We start from the raw sequence: 20,606 nt of genomic DNA, 5'->3' as shown, positions 1-20,606 counted from the left end.
GATGTATGGCCTCTTGCCATACATCAGTTGATGCTATATCCTCTTGCCACGTTTCATGTCATGTACTTCTGAACTGCATTTGACTGGAAATGCTTGTGAGGAGTATAAAATTGTACTGGACTAGCCAAAGAAGGTGTGTCTCAAGTAGCAGATATGTGATATCTGTCTAATTTATGTTACAGTCCTGTTGTAAGGTGTCGCAAATTAGCCTCTAAGAAAGTCTAATAACGGTTGAACATGTAGAAAATAAAGATGATTTTTTGTTTTATATTGTGGTACATTTCTGCTGTAATGTGTTGCAAATTAACCCCAAAGAAAGGCTCATAAGGGTCTAACAGGAAGGAAATAAAGATGTTTCTTATTTCATTTTGCGGTACTGTTCTGTTGTAATGTGTGACAATGTATCCTCTGAGAAAGTTCAATAATGGTCTACCAGGTAGGAAATAAAGATTTTTTTGTGTTTGTTTATTTTTCTGTCCCGTTCTGTTGTAATGTGTTGCAATAACCTCTAAGAAGGTCTATTAAGGTGCTCAAAGCAGAAAATAAAACTATTGGCAGCTTCCATAGCCTAACCTCACTGATTTATAATATAGCCCTAAATCAAACAGACAGTGTAAAGAAAAAATGGATCAGAAGCCATATTGATTCACCAAATGTCTGATGTGGTCTAGATCAATCTCAAATGAAATTCATTTTAATCCCTGCCCGACTCTTGCTTATAGCCCATTGGGTGGTGCTTAAGATTAAACAATGCTGCAAGTCAATAAAAGAGGTTGACAGCAATAAAACTGACTGGGCTCAGGAAAGGGATGAACAGGAGGAAAGTCATGTGGGGATTTTTAGATATTAGATTGCTCTCGCTCATGTATTTCATGTCGTATTCCTATTTATCTTCTGCTGTGTCCTCCTCTCTTTATTCCTCATCCTGTCAGCTACAGGGACAGTTTCATCTTAATGGGATGCACAAAGCTGGAGATGTGGTTCTAGGTGGGCTGTTTGAGATCAACTTCTTTTCTCTCTTTCCTGACCTGTCTTTTACCTCAGAGCCACAACAGCCTACCTGCTATGGGTGAGTTTGTCAGGGAAACAGTAAAAAATAGAAGCGGGGAAAGGTAAGTCACATTTGTAGAATGTATTTCTACAAATTAAATATTACTCTGGAAGAATGAGATTCAGCATGTATGCTATTTTAAACAAATTAGTTGTTTTCACAGTATTATTTAAGCATTTTAACTGTTAATATTCAACTCGATTAATTGTTTTCAAACGCTGTAGTTGTCAGACACTGTATCATGTATTTATCAATTGCAAAAAGTTGTACTGTTTTTTGTTAGTTTTTACATTCCAGGGTTCAGGACTGCCATGACTATGACCTTTGCAATTGATGAGATCAACAGAAACTCCAACCTGCTACCTAATGTGACTCTGGGATACAGTCTTTATGATAACTGCTACAAATTACAGATAGGATTTCGTGCAGCAATGTCACTAATCAGTGGTCAAGAGGAGCAGTTTATACTAGATGAGACCTGTGCAGGAACCCCTCCAGTCATAGGGATTGTGGGTGATTCTTCTTCTACAAGTTCTATTGCCATCTCCTCTGTCATAGGTTCATACAGTGTACCAATGGTAAGTTTTCCGCTTTCCCAAATTATAATTATTGTTGATAATTTTGACTTTATGTCCAGATAATGTCAATTGTAAAAATGTAGTCTTTAACTTTTAAAAGTCAAAAGAGCTGGTAAAGGCCTTGAATGTTTTCAGGATGTACACAATGTCTTTCACAGGTGAGTTATTTTGCCACATGTTCCTGTCTGAGTGACCGGCAGAAGTTTCCATCCTTCTTTAGGACGATCCCAAGTGATGCTTTCCAGGTGACCATCTGTCGCCACAATGAAGATGCATAACAGCATTTGCAGTTAAACATTCACAAGGAAGAACGTCTCTACACTACAACAGCAATTAGTGTCTTTAAAATTCAATAATTCATCCAATGTGAAACATTTTTAGCAAGAGTTGCAAATAATCATTCCTCAGAAAAAACGTCCCTTCAATGCAAAAACAAAAAAAAATCTTGGAAAGGGCAATATTTAAACATGATTTATTGTGAAACCTGTATTGCATGTTTTCCAATAAATGTTTAATGTTTTCTGTCTGTGCACTAACCAGTTCACTCTTTACTCTCTTAGGTGCGTGCCATGATTCAGATTCTGAACCACTTTGGCTGGAGTTGGGCAGGTCTGCTGGTCAGTGATGATGACTATGGACTCCACGCTGCTCGATCCTTCCAATCTGACTTTGTTCGGTCTGGTAGAGGTTGTCTGGCTTACGTTGAGATCTTACCCTGGGAAAATGACCGAGCTGAACTAAGGAAGATTGTGGATGTGATGAGGAAATCCACAGCTCGTGTGGTCATCGGGTTTGCACATGAGAGTAACATGATTAACCTCATGGAAGAGGTTGGGCTTGAAATATAACTTAATTATAACTGAATGTAGTTATGGATCTTAAGGTTTTATTCATCAAACTGAAAGATTTAAGTTATAATAATGCATTGGGCTATAGAAATAGATTTAATTAAATTAAATTTACTAGTCGAAGGTGCTTTTAGCAGGAATTGTGTACTCACCAATTCCACTTAACAGTTATGATGATATGCAACACTTTGCTCATAGTGTGTAAACCTGTAAACTTATATATTTTATATGATGCACAGGTGCTGAGGCAGAATGTGACAGGTCTGCAGTGGATTGCAAGTGAATCCTGGATAGCAGCTACAGCATTTCAGTCACCTCATCTCATGCCATACCTGGCTGGCATACTAGGCATCGCCATCCGTCGAGGAGAAATACCAGGGCTCAGGGAATTCCTGCTACAAATACGTCCTGACCTACACCACAACAACAGCTATGGAAATAACATAGTGAGCGTTTAACCCTTACAATCTAATAAGATTGGAAATAACAAGAATAATACTTTGTTTGTTTTTCTGTTTTTGTTTATCATTTCTCTTAACATGTTTAACTGTTAACTTAACAAGTTCTAAATGCATTTCAGGTGAAACTGTTTTGGGAATATACATTTCAATGTAGATTTGCACCACCTGCAGCAGGTTGGGTGGAGGCTGGGGGAGCATTATGCACTGGACAGGAAAATCTAGAGGATGTAGAGACTGAATTGTTGGATGTTTCCAATCTCAGGCCAGAGTATAATGTGTACAAGGCTGTGTATGCTCTGGCCTATGCCCTTGATGACATGCTGCAGTGTGAGCCAGGGAGAGGGCCTTTCAGTGGGCACAGCTGTGGCAATTTGCAAAGACTGGAGCCATGGCAGGTGTAATATCAACTTTACACTCCACCTGTTTGTATGACTTAATCATGTGCTTTAGTATTTCCTGAGGTGTATAAAAATAATCATAAGTTCCTCACATAGTTGAAAACATTTCCCCCACCAGTATTACTGGTTGGGGATAACAATATCTTGTCAGGAGGTATAGAAAAATGTTTGTTTAGCAACATATGAAGTTTTATTATTAAACACTAGGTACCGCTGTGTTCATATGTTAAGAAAAGTCTTCCTCTCTCCTTTATTCTGATATACAGGTTCTGCATTATTTGCAAAAGGTCAACTTCACCACCTCATTTGGTGATCAAGTGTCATTTAATGAAAATGGCGATGCATTACCAATATATGATATCATGAACTGGCTGCAGCTCCCTGATGGAACAACAAAACTGCAGAATGTGGGTGAGGTCAAGAGGTCGGCCTTCAATGGTGAAGAACTCACAATTGATGAAGATAAAATCTTCTGGAACTTAAAATCACAAAAGGTTATTTTTTCAGAGACTTCATAGATAATGAAAATCATCATGAAAGCAGTGTCATGTATATTTACAGATATTTATTTTTCTCCTTATAGCCACCGCGGTCAGTGTGCAGTGAAAGCTGTCCTCCAGGTACCCGCATGGCCAGAAAGAAAGGAGAACCTGTGTGCTGTTTTGACTGCATCCTTTGTTCTGAGGGAAAGATCAGTAATGAGACTGGTTGGTATTTAGTTTTAAACATTGTAGTGTGGAAATATAGATATATCTCAAGTCTTTTCCTTTTTTCATAGACTCCATGGAGTGCACCAGTTGTCTAGAGGACTTCTGGTCCAGTCCCAAGCGTGACCACTGTGTTCCTAAGAAAACAGAGTTCCTCTCCTACCATGAGCCTCTGGGTATCTGCTTGACAGTAACCTCATTACTTGGCACATGTATGTGTGCTGTTGTCCTGGGCATCTTTATCTATCATCACAGCACCCCTATGGTACGTGCTAACAATTCAGAGCTGAGTTTCCTGCTCTTGATGTCACTTAAGTTATGTTTCCTGTGTTCACTGCTGTTTATTGGTCGTCCCAGACTGTGGACATGCCAGCTGAGACATGCAGCATTTGGGATCAGCTTTGTGCTTTGTGTCTCATGTATTTTGGTAAAAACCATGGTGGTTCTGGCTGTGTTCAAGGCCTCCAAGCCAGGAGGTGGAGCCAGTCTGAAGTGGTTTGGTGTTTTGCAGCAGAGAGGAACAGTTATGGTTCTTACCTCTATTCAGGCAGCTATCTGCACTGCCTGGATTGTATCTGCCTCCCCAACTCCTCATAAAAACACTCAATACAACAATGATAAGATTGTTTATGAGTGTGCAGTTGGGTCCACAATTGGTTTTGCGGTGTTACTGGGCTATATTGGCCTTCTGTCCACCCTCAGTTTTCTGATTGCATTTATAGCAAGGAATCTTCCAGATACTTTCAATGAGGCCAAACTCATCACTTTTAGCATGCTTATCTTCTGTGCTGTATGGGTGGCCTTCGTCCCTGCTTATATCAGCTCACCAGGCAAATATGCAGATGCAGTGGAGGTATTTGCCATCCTGGCCTCCAGTTTTGGTCTCTTGCTGGCACTGTTTGGACCCAAATGTTACATAATCCTGCTGAGACCAGAGATGAACACAAAGAAAGCAATCATGGGTCGGGGAACCACAAAGTCATAAAGACTCCACTTAATTATTTGAAACAGAATGAATACTATATACAAGATATACAAGCAAAAAAGCATGTCATGTAATGACTTGCAATGGCACTGTCACAAGGTTAACATTCTTTGCTTTACACCATAGAACCGGAGTTACAATGTATAACCTTTGTTCCATTTAACATCAGCAAAATAAGACTGGAGTCTTTTATCTCTTTGTCATTTTGAATTCCCTGAACAGTCCAAAAACAAAAATTCAGCAATGCCACATCACTTTACATTAACTGAAACAGTGCGTGAATATAATTCCAATGAGCAAGGCTGGTGTATTTTTTATTCTCAAATGACTCAATGACAATAATGCATATGGGTGAAATGTGTGAATGAGATGAAATTAGTGCAAGCTGAAGACAGGAAAAGATGCAGTGATGAATTCAAATTTTATTCAATAAAATAATGTCATCAAATCATCTGCTGGAATGTTTTGTTTTTTTTAATTTCACAACACCACCAGATTTGCTATATCAGAAAAGAGAAACACTCTCAAAGTAAATTAACTAAATTTTTAATGAACAGTCTCAGTCGTTCAGAATTGGAGGCTCTTTGGCTGGTATTCAGTTTCGAGCCTTTTTTCCAGCTACCTTTCACAGTAAACATGCCCATTCGAGCTCCATTCATTATTTTGGATGTCCCCATGAGATGACACTTCCTTCTCACAAACACATTGGCACCTAAACCACTGTGTGATGGGCCAGAGTACACTGGAGAGTCATGTTTCTTTGTTTTGCCAGTTATTTGTTGAGTATGTTTCCAAAACTTACAGTAGTTGCTAAAACTTCCATAATGTTTGCCACCAGTCCAGCTATCAGTGGTTGTTATTCAAATGTTTTAATAATGAACACAGATTTTACCCAGATAGCAAAATTGTTGTGGCCCACACCAGATACTTTCACCTGGCCCACATACCGTGTGGAATGACGGCACTTGGGCAGTCCGGTCCTGGCAATGCTATGGCCTGCCAAAAGCAGGGGCTGGATCTACCCCAGACTTGGGCCAGTTGTGGTTTACTCAGTCCGCTCTTTGTGGACCGTCCAAGTGCCATCATTCCACCCTGTATGCCGGCTGGGTGAGGTTGTCTGGTCAAATCTTCTATCTGGGTACCCTCATAATTTAACCTGAATGACTTTAAAGTTCAAGAAAAGAAACACTTCATCTAAAAGTAATTCATATTCATCGTGCATGAACTTATTGTAGCTCTTTTTTGAAGGTCGGCTGTATGATGTCAACACAGGGATATTAAAAACAAATACTAATATGTTTCATGGAAATACTCTTGATGTTGTGGGAATCATTTTAGGCACACTTCCCCAAAATTTAGCCTGAAAAGGCAGAAGTTCTGTAGATGCTGATGAGCTGGAGCACTGCAATACATACTACCTTTCAGTGCTTGTTTTCAACCACATACAATGTAGCTCTCCATCAAAAAGACAGAAGAAGAAAATAGATAAATAGATGGGAATACATAATGTTCCACCACTTGTCTTAGTATGCTCAAAATCAATCTGAAATTAAAATAATTCCAGGCCCTGCCCCTATATTTGCTTATAGCCCATTGGATGGTGCTAAACATTAAACAATGCTGCAAGTCAATAAAAGAGGTTGACAGCAATAACACTGACTGGGCTCAGGAAAGAGATGACCAGGAGGAAAGTCATGTGGGGATATATAGATATTAAATTGCTCTTGCTCATGTATGTCATGTTGTTGTATTCCTACTTCTCTTCTGCTGCGTCCTCCCCTCTTTATTCCTCCGTCTGCCGGTTACAGGGACAGTTTCATCTTAACGGGATGCACAAGGCTGGAGATGTGGTTCTAGGTGGGATATTTCAGGTCCACTTCTTCTCTGTGTTTCCTGATCTGTCTTTTACCTCAGAGCCACAACAGCCTACTTGCTACGGGTGAGTCTCTCGGGGAAGTGGCAAAAATCAATTCCAAGCGTCATATGTATTTCTATTAATCAAATATTACTCTGAAAGAATTAGATTTTGCATGCATGCTATTTTAAACATGTTACTTTTTCCTAAGTTGTATCTATTTAATTATTGTAAATAATTGTTCATATTCAACTGCCATGATTGTAAAATGTGTACTTGTGCAATGTGTTCATGTTGTCACAATTATTGTATGCTGTTTTTTTTAATAGTTAATAGTGGTATTTGTGTTAGCTTTGATGTTGTAGGATTTAGGAGGGTCCAGACCATGGCCTTTGCTATTGATGAGATCAACAGAAACTCCAACCTGCTACCTAATGTGACTCTGGGATACAGTCTTTATGATCATTGTGTCAAACTAGGGATTGCATTTCGTGCAGGATTATCCGCAGTCAGTGGTCAAGAGGAGCAGGTTATATTAGATGAGACCTGTGCGGGAACCCCTCCAGTCGTAGGGGTTGTGGGCGATGCTTCTTCTACACATTCTATTGCCATCTCCTCTGTCTTAGGTTTGTACAGAGTACCTATGGTAAGTTTGCCAATTTTCCTTCTATTAATTCTATTGGATCATTTTGATATGATCTCAGATTTAATGTCACTTGTAAACATAAACTTACCATCAAAGAATAAAAGAGCTGTAAAAGGCTTTGAATGTTTTCAGGCTGTACATTCTGTGTCTTTTACAGGTGAGTCATTTTGCCACATGTTCCTGTCTGAGTGACCGGCAGAAGTTTCCATCCTTCTTTAGGACGATCCCAAGTGATGCTTTCCAGGTGACCATCCATCAGCAAAATGAAAATGCATGAAAGGATGTGCAGTTAAACATTCACAAGAAAGAACGTCTCTACACTGCAAAAACAGTTATATTCCTTGAAATACAATAACTAAATATGATCCAATGTGAAAACATTTAGCATGTTTTCCACAGAGAGATTATTTCAGCCTGTGCACTAATCTCTGTATTAACTTAGGTGCAGGCTATGATTCAGATACTGAAGCGTTTTGGCTGGAGTTGGGCAGGTCTGCTGGTCAGTGATGATGACTATGGACTCCACGCTGCTCGATCCTTCCAATCTGACCTGGCTCAGTCTGGTGGAGGTTGTCTTGCCTACTTACAGGTGTTGCCATGGAGCAATGACCCAGATGAACTAAGGAGGATCGTGGATGTGATGAAGAAATCCACAGCTCGTGTGGTCATTGTGTTTGCACATGAGAGTTATATGATTAACCTCATGGAAGAGGTTGGGCTTGAACTGCAGCCAAAGTTATATGTCTTAATTATTTTAAATTTATCAAACTGAAAGATTTAAGTTGCAATAACTGTAACAAATACATTTATTTTAATACTTAACACTTCATATTTGTCAAATTCCCTGTTAGCAGGGTTTTAGCGTACGACTAGTTACTCGGACAAATTACACACAACTTTGGTTATGATATGCATCACTTTGCTCATAATACTGTGTAAAACAAATGATTGTATCTGTGTATGAACAAGTAAGACATCACTTTCGGTACTGCGTACAATTCAGAAGACAGTACTTTAGTGACGTGGCATTGTAGAGTTACAGATTTTATTTGATACACAGGTGGTGAGGCAGAATGTGACAGGCCTGCAGTGGATGGCCAGTGAAGCCTGGACAGCTTCTACTGTCCTCCAGACCCCTGACTTCATGCCGTACCTGGCTGGCACACTGGGCATTGCAATCCGCCGAGGAGAAATACCAGGCTTCAGGGAATTCCTCCTACAAATTCGTCCTGACCTACACCATAACAACAGCTATGGAAATAGCATAGTGAGAGTTTTACTGTGCAATCTGATCTGGTAATGCAGGAAAAATAGATAGTCATCATTTGTAAGACTGTTTTGAATGTATTTCAGGTAAGCCAATTTTGGGAATTCACATTTCAATGTAAATTCACACCACCTCCAGCAGGTTGGGTGGAGGCTGGGGGAACATTATGTACTGGACAGGAAAATCTAGAGGATATGGAGACTGAGTTGTTGGACGTTTCCGATCTCAGGCCAGAGTATAATGTGTACAAGGCTGTGTATGCTCTGGCCTATGCCCTTGATGACATGCTGCAGTGTGAGCCAGGGAGAGGGCCTTTCAGCGGGCACAGCTGTGGCAGTTTGAAAAGACTGGAGCCATGGCAGGTGTGGTATCAGTTTACACTCCATCTGTTATATGACTAAATCATGGGGTTTCATGTTTCTTGCAAAGTGGTACTACTAATTGTAATGTGCCTAACAAATAGTGAGAGGAAATTACCTACTACTGGGTGATGGCAGTGGTTAGTATTATCAGCTCAGTAATAGATTCTTGTTTTGATATGTTCATAAGTGTAGTATGCAGTTAGAAAATTGATTAGTGGGTACCCCCATGTTAACATGATCACATCATATAGAAATATTTTGTAACAACAACAACCTAGTCAGCCACTGGCAGTGACAGTATCTGGGTTGGAAGAAGCAAATACTAGATGCCGACTGCTGGAATAGGTTAGGAAAAAATAAAATAAATACAGAAGGGTCAGGCGTCCCAAAAATTGTTCTAGGTCTTGGAGGGTTAATCTGTCCTCTTTGGTTTTTCATCATCGTTTTTCATCTCTCTATGTAGCTAGTGTATTACTTGGAAAAAGTCAACTTCACTACAACATTTGGTGATCAAGTGTCATTTGATGAGAACGGTGATGCCTTAGCAATCTATGATGTCATGAACTGGCTGTGGCTCCCTGATGGAAGAACTGAAGTTCAGAATGTGGGTGAGGTCAAGAGGTCGGCTTCCAAAGGTGAAGAACTCACAATTAATGAAGACAAAATCTTCTGGAACTTTGAATCAAAACAGGTTATTTCTGACACTCTGTGGATAACTCATTATAGCAGTGTAAAGTTGTGTATAATGATAGATATCTACTTTTCTCCCTATAGCCACCCCGCTCAGTGTGCAGTGAAAGCTGTCCTCCAGGTACCCGCATGGCCAGAAAGAAAGGGGAACCTGTGTGCTGTTTTGACTGCATCCCTTGTTCTGAGGGGGAGATCAGCAATAAAACTGGTTGGTTTTTAACTTTAAACATTGCAGTTTTGAGACACAATATGAACATATAGAGTATATCAGGTCTGTTCCTTTTCTCATAGATGCCATGGGGTGCACCAGCTGTCCTGAGGACTTCTGGTCCAGCCCCCAGCGTGACCACTGTGTTCCTAAGAAAACAGAGTTTCTCTCCTACCATGAGCCTCTGGGTATCGGCTTGACAGCTGCCTCCTTGCTGGGCACATGTATGTGTGCTATCATCCTGGGCATCTTTATTTATCATCACAGCACACCAATAGTACGTGCCAACAATTCAGAACTGAGTTTCCAGTTACTGCTGTCTCTTAAGTTATGTTTCCTGTGTTCACTGCTGTTTATTGGTCGTCCCAGACTGTGGACATGCCAGCTGAGACATGCAGCATTTGGGATCAGCTTTGTGCTTTGTGTCTCATGTATTTTGGTAAAAACCATGGTGGTTCTGGCTGTGTTCAAGGCCTCCAAGCCAGGAGGTGGAGCTAGCCTGAAGTGGTTTGGTGTTTTGCAGCAGAGAGGAACAGTTATTGTTCTCACTTCTATTCAGGCAGCAGTCTGCACTGCCTGGATTGTATCTGCCTCCCCAACTCCTCATAAAAACTCTCAATACCACAATGATAAGATTGTTTATGAGTGTGCAGTTGGGTCCACAGTTGGTTTTGCAGTGTTACTAGGCTATATTGGTTTATTGGCTTTACTCAGTTTTCTAATTGCATTTATAGCAAGGAATCTTCCAGATACTTTCAATGAGGCCAAACTCATCACTTTCAGCATGCTGATCTTCTGTGCTGTGTGGGTGGCCTTCGTCCCTGCTTATATCAGCTCACCAGGCAAATATGCAGATGCAGTGGAGGTATTTGCCATCCTGGCCTCCAGTTTTGGTCTCTTGGTGGCACTGTTTGGACCCAAATGTTACATAATCCTGCTGAGACCAGAGAGGAACACAAAGAAAGCAATCATGGGTCGGGGAATCCAGACCTAGTAACTGCACTTATCTTCATGAGACAGAATGAAAACTTTTTCTGTATACAATACAAATATATGTCAGTTTGACTTATTTTAACATTAATACTGAAGTTCACTTATGTCACGTTTGTAACTTATGTCATGTACAAACCCCAATTCCACTGAAGTTGGGACTTTGTGTAAAACGTAAATAAAAACAGAATACAATGATTTTCAAATCCTTTTCAACCTATATTCAATTGAATACACTACAAAGACAATATATTTAATGTTCAAACTGATAAACTTTATTGGTTTTTTTGCAAATATTAACTCATTTTGAATTTGATGCCTGCAACACGTTCCAAAAAAGCCGGGACAGGGGCATTAAAGACTGGGAAAGTTGAGGAATGCTCATAAACACCTGTTTGGAACATTCCACAGGTGAACAGGTTAATTGGAAACAGATGAGTGTCATGATTGGGTATAAAAGGAGCATACCCAAAAGGCTTAGTCATTCACAAGCAAGGATGAGGCGAGGTTCACCACGTTGTGAACAACTGCGTGAGCAAATAGTCCAACAGTTTAAGAACAACGTACAATTGCAAGGAAATTTAGGGATTTCATCATCTACAGTCCATCATCAAAAGATTCAGAGAATCTGGAGAAATCTCTGCATGTAAGCGGCAAGGCCGAAAACCAACATTGAATGCCCATGACCTTCGATCCCTCAGGCGGCACTGTATTAAAAAAAAAAAATTTTTCTGTAAAGGATATTACCACGTGGGCTCAGGAACACTTTGGAAAACCATTGTCATTTAACACAGTTCTTTGCTACATCTACAAGTGCAAGTTAAAACTCTACCATGCAAAGCAAAAGCCATATATCAACAACACCCAGAAACGCTGCCGCTTTCTGTGGGCCCGAGCTCATCTAAGATGGACTGACGCAAAGTGGAAAAGTGTGCTGTGGTCTGATGAGTCCACATTTCATATTGTTTTTGGAAATCATGGACGTCGTGTCCTCTGGGCCAAAGAGGAAAAGGACCATCCAGATTGTTATCAGTGCAAAGTTCAAAAGCCAGCATCTGTGAATGTATTGGGGTGCGTTAGTGCCCATGGCATGGGTAACTTGCACATCTGTGAAGGCACCATTAATGCTCAAAAGGTACATACAGGTTTTGGAGCAACATCTGCTGCCGTCAAAGCAACGTCTTTTTCAGGGACGTCCCTGCCTATTTCAGCAAGACAATGCCATTTTACACAATGTCCCAACTTCATTGGAATTGGGGTTTGTATGTAATGTATAGAACTTTCACCCAGGAGAATATGAAATGAATATGAAATGTCTTCCCGCTTAGATAAAGTTATTCTACAGCATCTGCTATTATCACAGATGGGTTTTCATCAGTGTTAGTTGATAGCCTGAAAAGTGCTTTGTGTCTCATGTATTTTGGTAAAAACCATGGTGGTTATGGCTGTATTCAAGGCCTCCAAGCCAGGAAGTTGAGCCAGCCTGAAGTGTTTTGGTGTTTTGCAGCAGACAGGGACAGTTATGGTTCTTGGATTGTATCTGCCTCCCCAACTCCTCATAAAAACACTCAATACTACAATGATAAGATTTCTGATTGCATTCATAGCAACTTCTACTTTTAATGAGGCCAAACTCATCACTTTCAGCATGTTGATCTTCTGCACTGTGTGGGTTGCCTTTGTCCCTGCTTATATCAGCTCACCAGGCAAATATGCAGATGCAGTGGAGGTGTCAAACCACATCAAAACAACGACAACAAGAAGAAAACAAGAGATATACGAAGACATGATAGGCAAATATATAGATAATAAACAATTACAATTTCTGTGATCAGTAATGATATTTGATGATATGATATGTGGTTTGAGTGTGTGTATTTGTAAGAAGGTAAAACTATGTTAAATAAAGCCCAATCTGATCTGTGTTTTGTCTGACCTTTTTTAATATGGCATTACATTTATCAAATAACAGTCTATGTGGTCTGATAAAGCCGCTGTTATTATATGTTGGTAGCATTATAGTACCTCACAACAGGGGTAAAATAGCGTCTAGCTAATGATGAAGGTTCTCAGTCATCCAGGTCATGGTAGTTCTAAGTGCTATGTCATAGGCAACTGGACTTGTTTCAGTTTCTTGAAGTCGTTTCACCTCTCATCCAAGAGGCTTCTTCAGTTCTACCTAATTGGAAGTGAGTTGCAGGCTTTAAACCCTGTGTGGGAGTGTCCTTACAGAATCATTAAGGTCACGTGTGAACTCTGAGTTTCAGAGTCATTAGGGCCACTTGTGAGTTGTTGAACCAACCGACCCAAGTGTCTAACTAATATATTTCGGATCTGATATGGCATTGTATTTGATTTGTAATTGTATGATACTTCTCTTCTCAAATTCTCAACAAATCTCTGCAAATTTGATAGACAAAAGTCTAATAGGTTAACATGTCTTGCCCACACTTTTCTACAGAACTGATCATATCTACTATCATCAAAATGATTGTGTGCCAACCACTTATGTACAATATAGCCCTCCATCAAAAAGTCAGTGCAAAGAAAAATAGATGGGAAGACATATTGTTCCACCACTTGTCTTAGTATGCTCAAAATCAATCTGAAATTACGATAATTCTAGGCCCTGCCTCTACTTTTGCTTATTCCCCATTGGGTGGTGTTTAAGATTAAACAATGCTGCAAGTCAATAAAAGAGGTTGACAGCAATAACACTGACTGGGCTCAGAAAAGGGATGAACAGGGATGAACAGGAGGGGATCATGTGGGGATTTTTAGATATTAAATTGCTCTCGCTCATGTATTTCATGTTGTTGTATTCCTACTTCTCTTCTGTTGTGTCCTCCCCTCTTTATTCCTCCTCCTGCCAGTTACAGGGACAGTTTCATCTTAATGGGATGCACAAAGCTGGAGATGTGGTTCTAGGTGGGCTGTTTGAGATCAACTTCTTTTCTCTCTTTCCTGACCTGTCTTTTACCTCAGAGCCACAACAGCCTACCTGCTATGGGTGAGTTTGTCAGGGAAGCAGCTGGGGAAAATCTGTTGCATTTGTGGTTGTAATTCTGCAAATTAAATATTACTCTGGAAGAATGATATTTAGCATTTATGTTTTTCTTAAATCGTTTTAATTACGTTTTAAATATATATATATATATATATATATATAATTGTTAATATTCAACTGGCCTAATTTCAAAAGTTGTAGTATCATGTATTTTTCTTTCGTAAAATGTGTGTATATATATATATATATATATATATATATATATATATATGTATATACATATATATATATATATGTATATATATAAATATAAACATGTATTTATTTATTTTTTTGTCAGTTTTGACATTCCAGGGTTCAGGGCTGCCATGACCATGACCTTTGCAATTGATGAGATCAACAGAAACGCCAACCTGCTACCTAATGTGACTCTGGGATACAGTCTTTATGATAACTGCTACAAACTGGGGATTGGATTTCGTGCAGCAATGTCCCTCGTCAGTGGTCAAGAGGAGCAGTTTATATTAGACGAGACCTGTGTGGGAAACCCTCCAGTCATAGGGATCGTGGGTGATTCTTCTTCTACAAGTTCTATTGCCATTTCCTCTGTCTTAGGTCCATACAGATTACCTATGGTAAGTCTTCCACTTTGCCATCTAATATTTTTTGTGGATCATTTTGATTTGATTTCAAATTTAATGTCAGTTATAAACATGCAATCAACTATTAAAAGTTAGAAGAGCTGGAAAAGGCTTTGAATGTTTTCAGGATGTGCAGTCTTTGTCTTTCACAGGTGAGTTATTTTGCCACATGTTCCTGTCTGAGTGACCGGCAGAAGTTCCCATCCTTCTTTAGGACGATCTCAAGTGATGCTTTCCAGGTGACCATCCATCAGCAAAATGAAAATGCATAAAAGAATTGCAGTTAATCATTCCTCAGAAAGAGCTTCCCTTTAATGCAACACAAAATATCTTTAAAAGGCAATAATTAAACATGATTCATTGTGAAACCTGTTGAGCATTTTTTTTATTTTCTGTCTGTACACTAACCACGTCACTCTGTACTCACTTAGGTTCGTGCTATGATCCAGATTTTGAACCACTTTGGCTGGACTTGGGCAGGTCTGCTGGTCAGTGACGATGACTATGGACTCCACGCTGCTCGATCCTTCCAATCTGACTTTGTTCAGTCTGGTGGAGGTTGTCTGGCCTACGTTGAGATCTTACCATGGGAAAATGACCGAGCTGAACTAAGGAGGATTGTGGATGTGATGAAGAAATCCACAGCTCGTGTGGTCATTGTGTTTGCACATGAGAGTCACATGATTAACCTCATGGAAGAGGTTTGTGCTTGAAATAAAACTTAGATATGACACAATTTAATTCCACAACTTAATGTTTTGATTGTCAAACTGAGAGAATCAGTTTACAACAACGTATCGGGTTGAGAAAAAATAGATTTAGTTTGATTTAACTCATTAGTTAAGGATGCTTTTAGCAGGGTTTCAGAGTGAGATCATTTACTCACCCCCGTTACACTAATTTCCAGACATGATGATATCCATCACTTTGCTCATATAACTGTGTAAAACACAGGATTGTACCTGTGTATCAGTGACTAAGACAAGCATATAAACTGCATATAATAAGGCATTACTAAAGTGGTATAGCAGGATTCATTTATATAGTTGGTTCAATACACAGGTGGTGAGACAAAATGTGACAGGTCTGCAGTGGATTGCCAGTGAAGCCTGGATAGCAGCTGCCGTGTTTCAGACTCCCCACCTCATACAGTACCTGGCTGGCACACTGGGCATTGCCATCCGTCGAGGAGAAATACCAGGGCTCAGGGAATTCCTGCTACGAATACGTCCTGACCTAAACCACAACAACAGCTATGGAAATAGCATGGTGAGAGTTTAATCTTATAAACTGATGACAAAGTCTAAGAATAATTTTATTTTTATTTCTGTTTAAATGCTGGTTGCATTGCAGGTGAAACTGTTTTGGGAATACACATTTCAGTGTAGATTTGCACCACCTTCAGCAGGCTGGGTGGAGGCTGGGGGAGCATTATGTACTGGACAGGAAAATCTAGAGGATGTGGAGAGTGAGTTGTTGGACATTTCCAATCTCAGGCCAGAGTATAATGTGTACAAGGCTGTGTATGCTCTGGCCTATGCCCTCGATGACATGCTGCAGTGTGAGCCAGGGAGAGGGCCTTTCAGCGGGCACAGCTGTGGCAATTTACAAAGACTGGAGCCATGGCAGGTGTGACATCAGTTCACACTCTGTTTAAATCACAAAATCAGATTTTTCCTACTGCTGGGTGATAGCAGTAGATAGCATTGTGTGTTCAGACACAAAATACCTTGTCACTAGTTATCCAGAAATGTACAGAAGCCCTGAGAGGCAAGTTAGAAAAAAAAAAAAATCTTGTGATCAGATTTCTTATTCAGATCGAAATTGTTTCCTCTCCTCCTGCTTATGACTTAAGAGAAAGAGAAAAAGTTTTTTACCATGATAATTTTGTTTAATTTTGTTCATTGAGTAAGGAATACGTTTTGCCAGATGAGAAAAACAAGCTTTACCATGATCAGTTTTCTAGGTTTCCTTTTTATTTCCATCTGTGAAAGGAGGGGACAAAATTTGAGGTTAAAAAGGTGTTTGTTTAATGTAATACTAGTGTTGGCCACAAGACGTTGAACTACACCAATACACCATGTTCTAAAAGGAGAATGAAGCATTCATGTTTTCTTCTTTCTTCTCTATGCACTCTAAACAAGGTACACATATTGTGCATTTTAAGTTATGTAAAATTATCATCATGTCTTCCTGTAGGCTGGAAATGTATTTTGATTGGTGCTGGCATTCACCTGGAAGAAAACATCAATGCCTTCGAAGACATTGAAAATGGATCACCAGAATTTTTGCTCTTACTTGCCTCTCAGAGCTTCTATACAAGTGTGTCTTTACTTCAAAAGGAAAGATTTTGTTGGAATTATTAATATGTTCATCTGTTCATGAGTAAAATTCACAGTTTGATACTTGAATCCTCATCAACATGGTCATTTAGAATTGTTTTTTAATCTATATCTTAATCTTTTTCTCTCTTCCTTATTCTTATATTCATAGTTAGTGTATTACTTGCAAAAGGTCAACTTCACCACACCATATGGTGATCAAGTGTCATTTGATGAAAATGGTGATGCCTTACCAATCTATGATGTCATGAACTGGCTGTGGCTCCCTGATGGAAGAACTGAAGTTCAGAATGTGGGTGAGGTCAAGAGGTCGGCTTCCAAAGGTGACGAACTCACAATTGATGAAGACAAAATCTTCTGGAACTTTGAATCAAAAAAGGTTGCTTCTGATTTTTTTAGACACTTGATGGATAACTCATTACAACAATGTAAAATAGTGTATAATAACAGATTTTTTATTTTTTTATCCCTATAGCCACCCCGCTCAGTGTGCAGTGAAAGCTGTCCTCCAGGTACCCGCATGGCCAGAAAGAAAGGGAAACCTGTGTGCTGTTTTGACTGCATCCCTTGCTCTGAGGGGAAGATCAGTAATGAGACTGGTTGGTATTTAGTTTTAAACATTGTAGTGTGGAAACAGCAATATATCACAAGTCGGTTCCTTTTCTCATAGACTCCATGAAGTGCACCAGCTGTCCCGAGGACTTCTGGTCCAGCCCCCAGCGTGACCACTGTGTCCCTAAGAAAACAGAGTTTCTCTCCTACCATGAGCCTCTGGGTATCTGCTTGACAGCAACCTCATTGCTGGGCACATGTATGTGTGCTGTTGTCCTGGGCATCTTTATCTATAATCGCACCACACCTATAGTACGTGCCAACAATTCAGAACTGAGTTTCCAGTTACTGCTGTCTCTTAAGTTATGTTTCCTGTGTTCACTGCTGTTTATTGGTCGTCCCAGACTGTGGACATGTCAGCTGAGACATGCAGCATTTGGGGTCAGCTTTGTGCTTTGTGTCTCATGTATTCTGGTAAAAACCATGGTGGTTCTGGCTGTGTTCAAGGCCTCCAAGCCAGGAGATGGAGCCAGTCTCAAGTGGTTCGGTATTTTGCAGCAGAGAGGGACAGTTATTGTTCTCACTTCTGTTCAGGCAGCAGTCTGCACAGCCTGGCTTGTATCTGCCTCACCAACACCTCATAAAAACACTCAATACAACAATGATAAGATTGTTTATGAGTGTGCAGTTGGGTCCACAGTTGGTTTTGCTGTGTTACTGGGTTATATTGGCTCATTGGCTTTACTCAGTTTTCTGATCGCATTTATAGCAAGGAATCTTCCAGATACTTTCAATGAGGCCAAACTCATCACTTTCAGCATGCTGATCTTCTGTGCTGTGTGGGTGGCATTTGTCCCTGCTTATATCAGCTCACCAGGCAAATATGCAGATGCAGTGGAGGTGTTTGCCATCCTGGCCTCCAGTTTTGGCCTCTTGCTGGCCCTGTTTGGACCCAAATGTTACATAATCCTGCTGAGACCAGAGATGAACACAAAGAAAGCAATCATGGGTCGGGAAATCCAAACATAATAACTGCACTTATCTTCATGAGACAGAATGAATACTTTTTCTGTATACAAATATGTCAACTTGACTTATTTTAACATTATTATGTAAGTTCACTTACAACATGTAGGTAAATTATGTCACATAGGTAATTTATGTCATGTATGTTATGTAAAGGATTTGGCCCACGAGAATATGAAATGAATATGAAATGTCTCACAGCTTAGAGATCTGGTCACCACTTTACACATCCTTCGTAGGCTGACGTTCTCCACAGTCTCCCCAGTCCTCAGGATTGTATGATTTACGAAAGCCTGTAAATAAAGTCAGTGACAGCTCTGACAGAATCGCTACACTCCATATTCTCATTGTGAGTCCTAATCATGATGCAGGCCGAGTTCACAGTAACTAGACTTCAATGAATAGTGTTCACCTATCAAACTTCCATTTTCAAATGATATCCAAGGCTGAGGGATACCACTGATTGTTGTGCATAATTTGGCATGTGAAGCAGTCAGTCTGATCGCTGTAAACAAATAAATACTGCGCTGACACTTGTGCGTTTTGCTGATGGATGCATTGGATCTTCACTGTCCTTGTGCTGCCAAAGGACAATGTAAATTGCAGAATTAATAAATAATGTTTTCAAACCTCCATCTCAGACACAACGGCCCTCATTTATCAATCTTGCGTGAAAACAGGTGCAGATCTGAGCGCAGAATTGGTCTTACGACAGGACACACGTGTGATTTAAGAAACATTCGTATCTGATCAATCCCAGCGTACGAATGATCGGGTCTTGATAAATACGGCGGCTGAATTCGATCGTCATTAACATGTTACGCCCTTAAATATTCCTGGTTCAGAGGCCTCGCCCACTGAGGTCAAACATGTAGAAACACTGGCAAGAAAAGAAACTTTTCCGAGATGGAGCGACAAATGGGCATTGGCTCACCTGGCTGCGCCGGCACATCAAAAGGCACTCCATTCACTAATGCAATGTTGTGCAAAACTGAACAGGCCAAAATAATATCGCACACTTTCTCTGGGGTATACAGCAGCGTTCCCCCTGCTGGTCCGAGACAGAGCCACCTGCCCTTCAGCAACCCGAAGCAGCGCTCCACTGTGACCCGTGTGCGTGTGTGCGCACTTTTGAATCTGCGTTCCTGCTCTGTAGCAGGGTTTGCCAGCGGGGTTATTAGGTATTCCGTTAGAGGATAACCCTTGTCACCTAGAAGAACCACACCAAAATGTTCATCATCTGATACCTTGTTTAGTTTAATGCAATTTATCTAGGGTAGCTACTTACCGAGGAGATGATTTTGGCTCTGCAGTGCGCCCTCCTGCAGCCGCGCGCCAACACAGCTGTTTTGAAATATAAAAGAATCGTGTGTGTGTCCCCGGCCACCTGGCCACCACGTTTAAAAGTGATAGCTTGGCATCACAAATTACCTGTACATTTATCGAGTGGTAGTTTTTGCGATTGATGAATGCGTAATCATTCATGGATGGTGCCTTCAGACGCACATGAGTGCAATCAATTGCTCCAACCACATTCGGAAACCCAGCAAGCTCATAAAATTACCTTTTTGTATTATTATTTCAAATTTTAATGTGCAATAATTAGTTGTCATGTAGGCTATTTAGCCTATCATATTGTTTTATTTTACAAAAAAGTGGTATCAGTAAAAACGTGGCCTTTTTTTAAAATTAATATATTTTTTATTTTGTTTTATTCGTTTTAAGAATCCGTTTTGATCTGTTCTAAATATGTGGCTGCTTATGCTTCATGACAGCTGAGGTTTGTTTAATAATTATTTTCAGACTCAGACAGATTTTGCTGTGCTGCACCGCAAATCCACAGACTCAGATTTGCGTACACGAGCTCAGACCTGACGTGAGAGCTAATCGTAGCTTCCGCTCACGTCCAAATTAATAAATGCCGAAGCTTGCGTGGAAATGGTCGTACGCACAGTTTTCTCCCGTACGTTCATTTGATAAATGAGGGCCAAC

General features: G+C 40.2%; 2 protein-coding genes across 2 annotated transcripts; both read left to right on the top strand.

The window, feature by feature from the left end:
• Positions 1 to 872: 872 nt before the first annotated feature.
• Positions 873 to 11,050, top strand: LOC311255790 (uncharacterized protein; the record flags this gene model as incomplete). Its single annotated transcript, XM_084350440.1, has 18 exons — positions 873 to 1,069; positions 1,335 to 1,629; positions 1,788 to 1,874; positions 2,190 to 2,459; positions 2,717 to 2,923; positions 3,058 to 3,333; positions 3,603 to 3,830; positions 3,920 to 4,043; positions 4,115 to 5,021; positions 6,698 to 6,967; positions 7,235 to 7,529; positions 7,687 to 7,773; positions 7,972 to 8,241; positions 8,590 to 8,796; positions 8,883 to 9,158; positions 9,622 to 9,849; positions 9,933 to 10,056; positions 10,140 to 11,050. 18 exons carry the CDS (start codon positions 873 to 875, stop codon positions 11,048 to 11,050), a joined length of 5,259 nt encoding a protein of 1,752 aa, XP_084206566.1.
• A 2,893-nt stretch (positions 11,051 to 13,943) lies between these two features.
• LOC311255789 (extracellular calcium-sensing receptor-like) lies at positions 13,944 to 18,617 on the top strand (the record flags this gene model as incomplete). The annotated part of the gene is made up of 9 exons (XM_084350439.1): positions 13,944 to 14,056; positions 14,394 to 14,688; positions 14,847 to 14,933; positions 15,126 to 15,395; positions 15,757 to 15,963; positions 16,048 to 16,323; positions 17,188 to 17,415; positions 17,512 to 17,635; positions 17,707 to 18,617. The coding sequence occupies exons 1-9, from the start codon at positions 13,947 to 13,949 to the stop codon at positions 18,615 to 18,617; spliced, it is 2,508 nt and encodes an 835-aa protein (XP_084206565.1). The 5' UTR covers positions 13,944 to 13,946.
• Between the last annotated feature and the right edge of the window lie 1,989 nt (positions 18,618 to 20,606).

Source organism: Pagrus pagrus (assembly GCF_965226575.1).
Source record: "Pagrus pagrus genome assembly, chromosome: 4".
NCBI classification, from domain to species: Eukaryota; Metazoa; Chordata; class Actinopteri; order Spariformes; family Sparidae; genus Pagrus; species Pagrus pagrus.
Note: the sequence above shows the minus strand (reverse complement) of the source record. Positions and strands in the feature narration are given on the sequence as shown.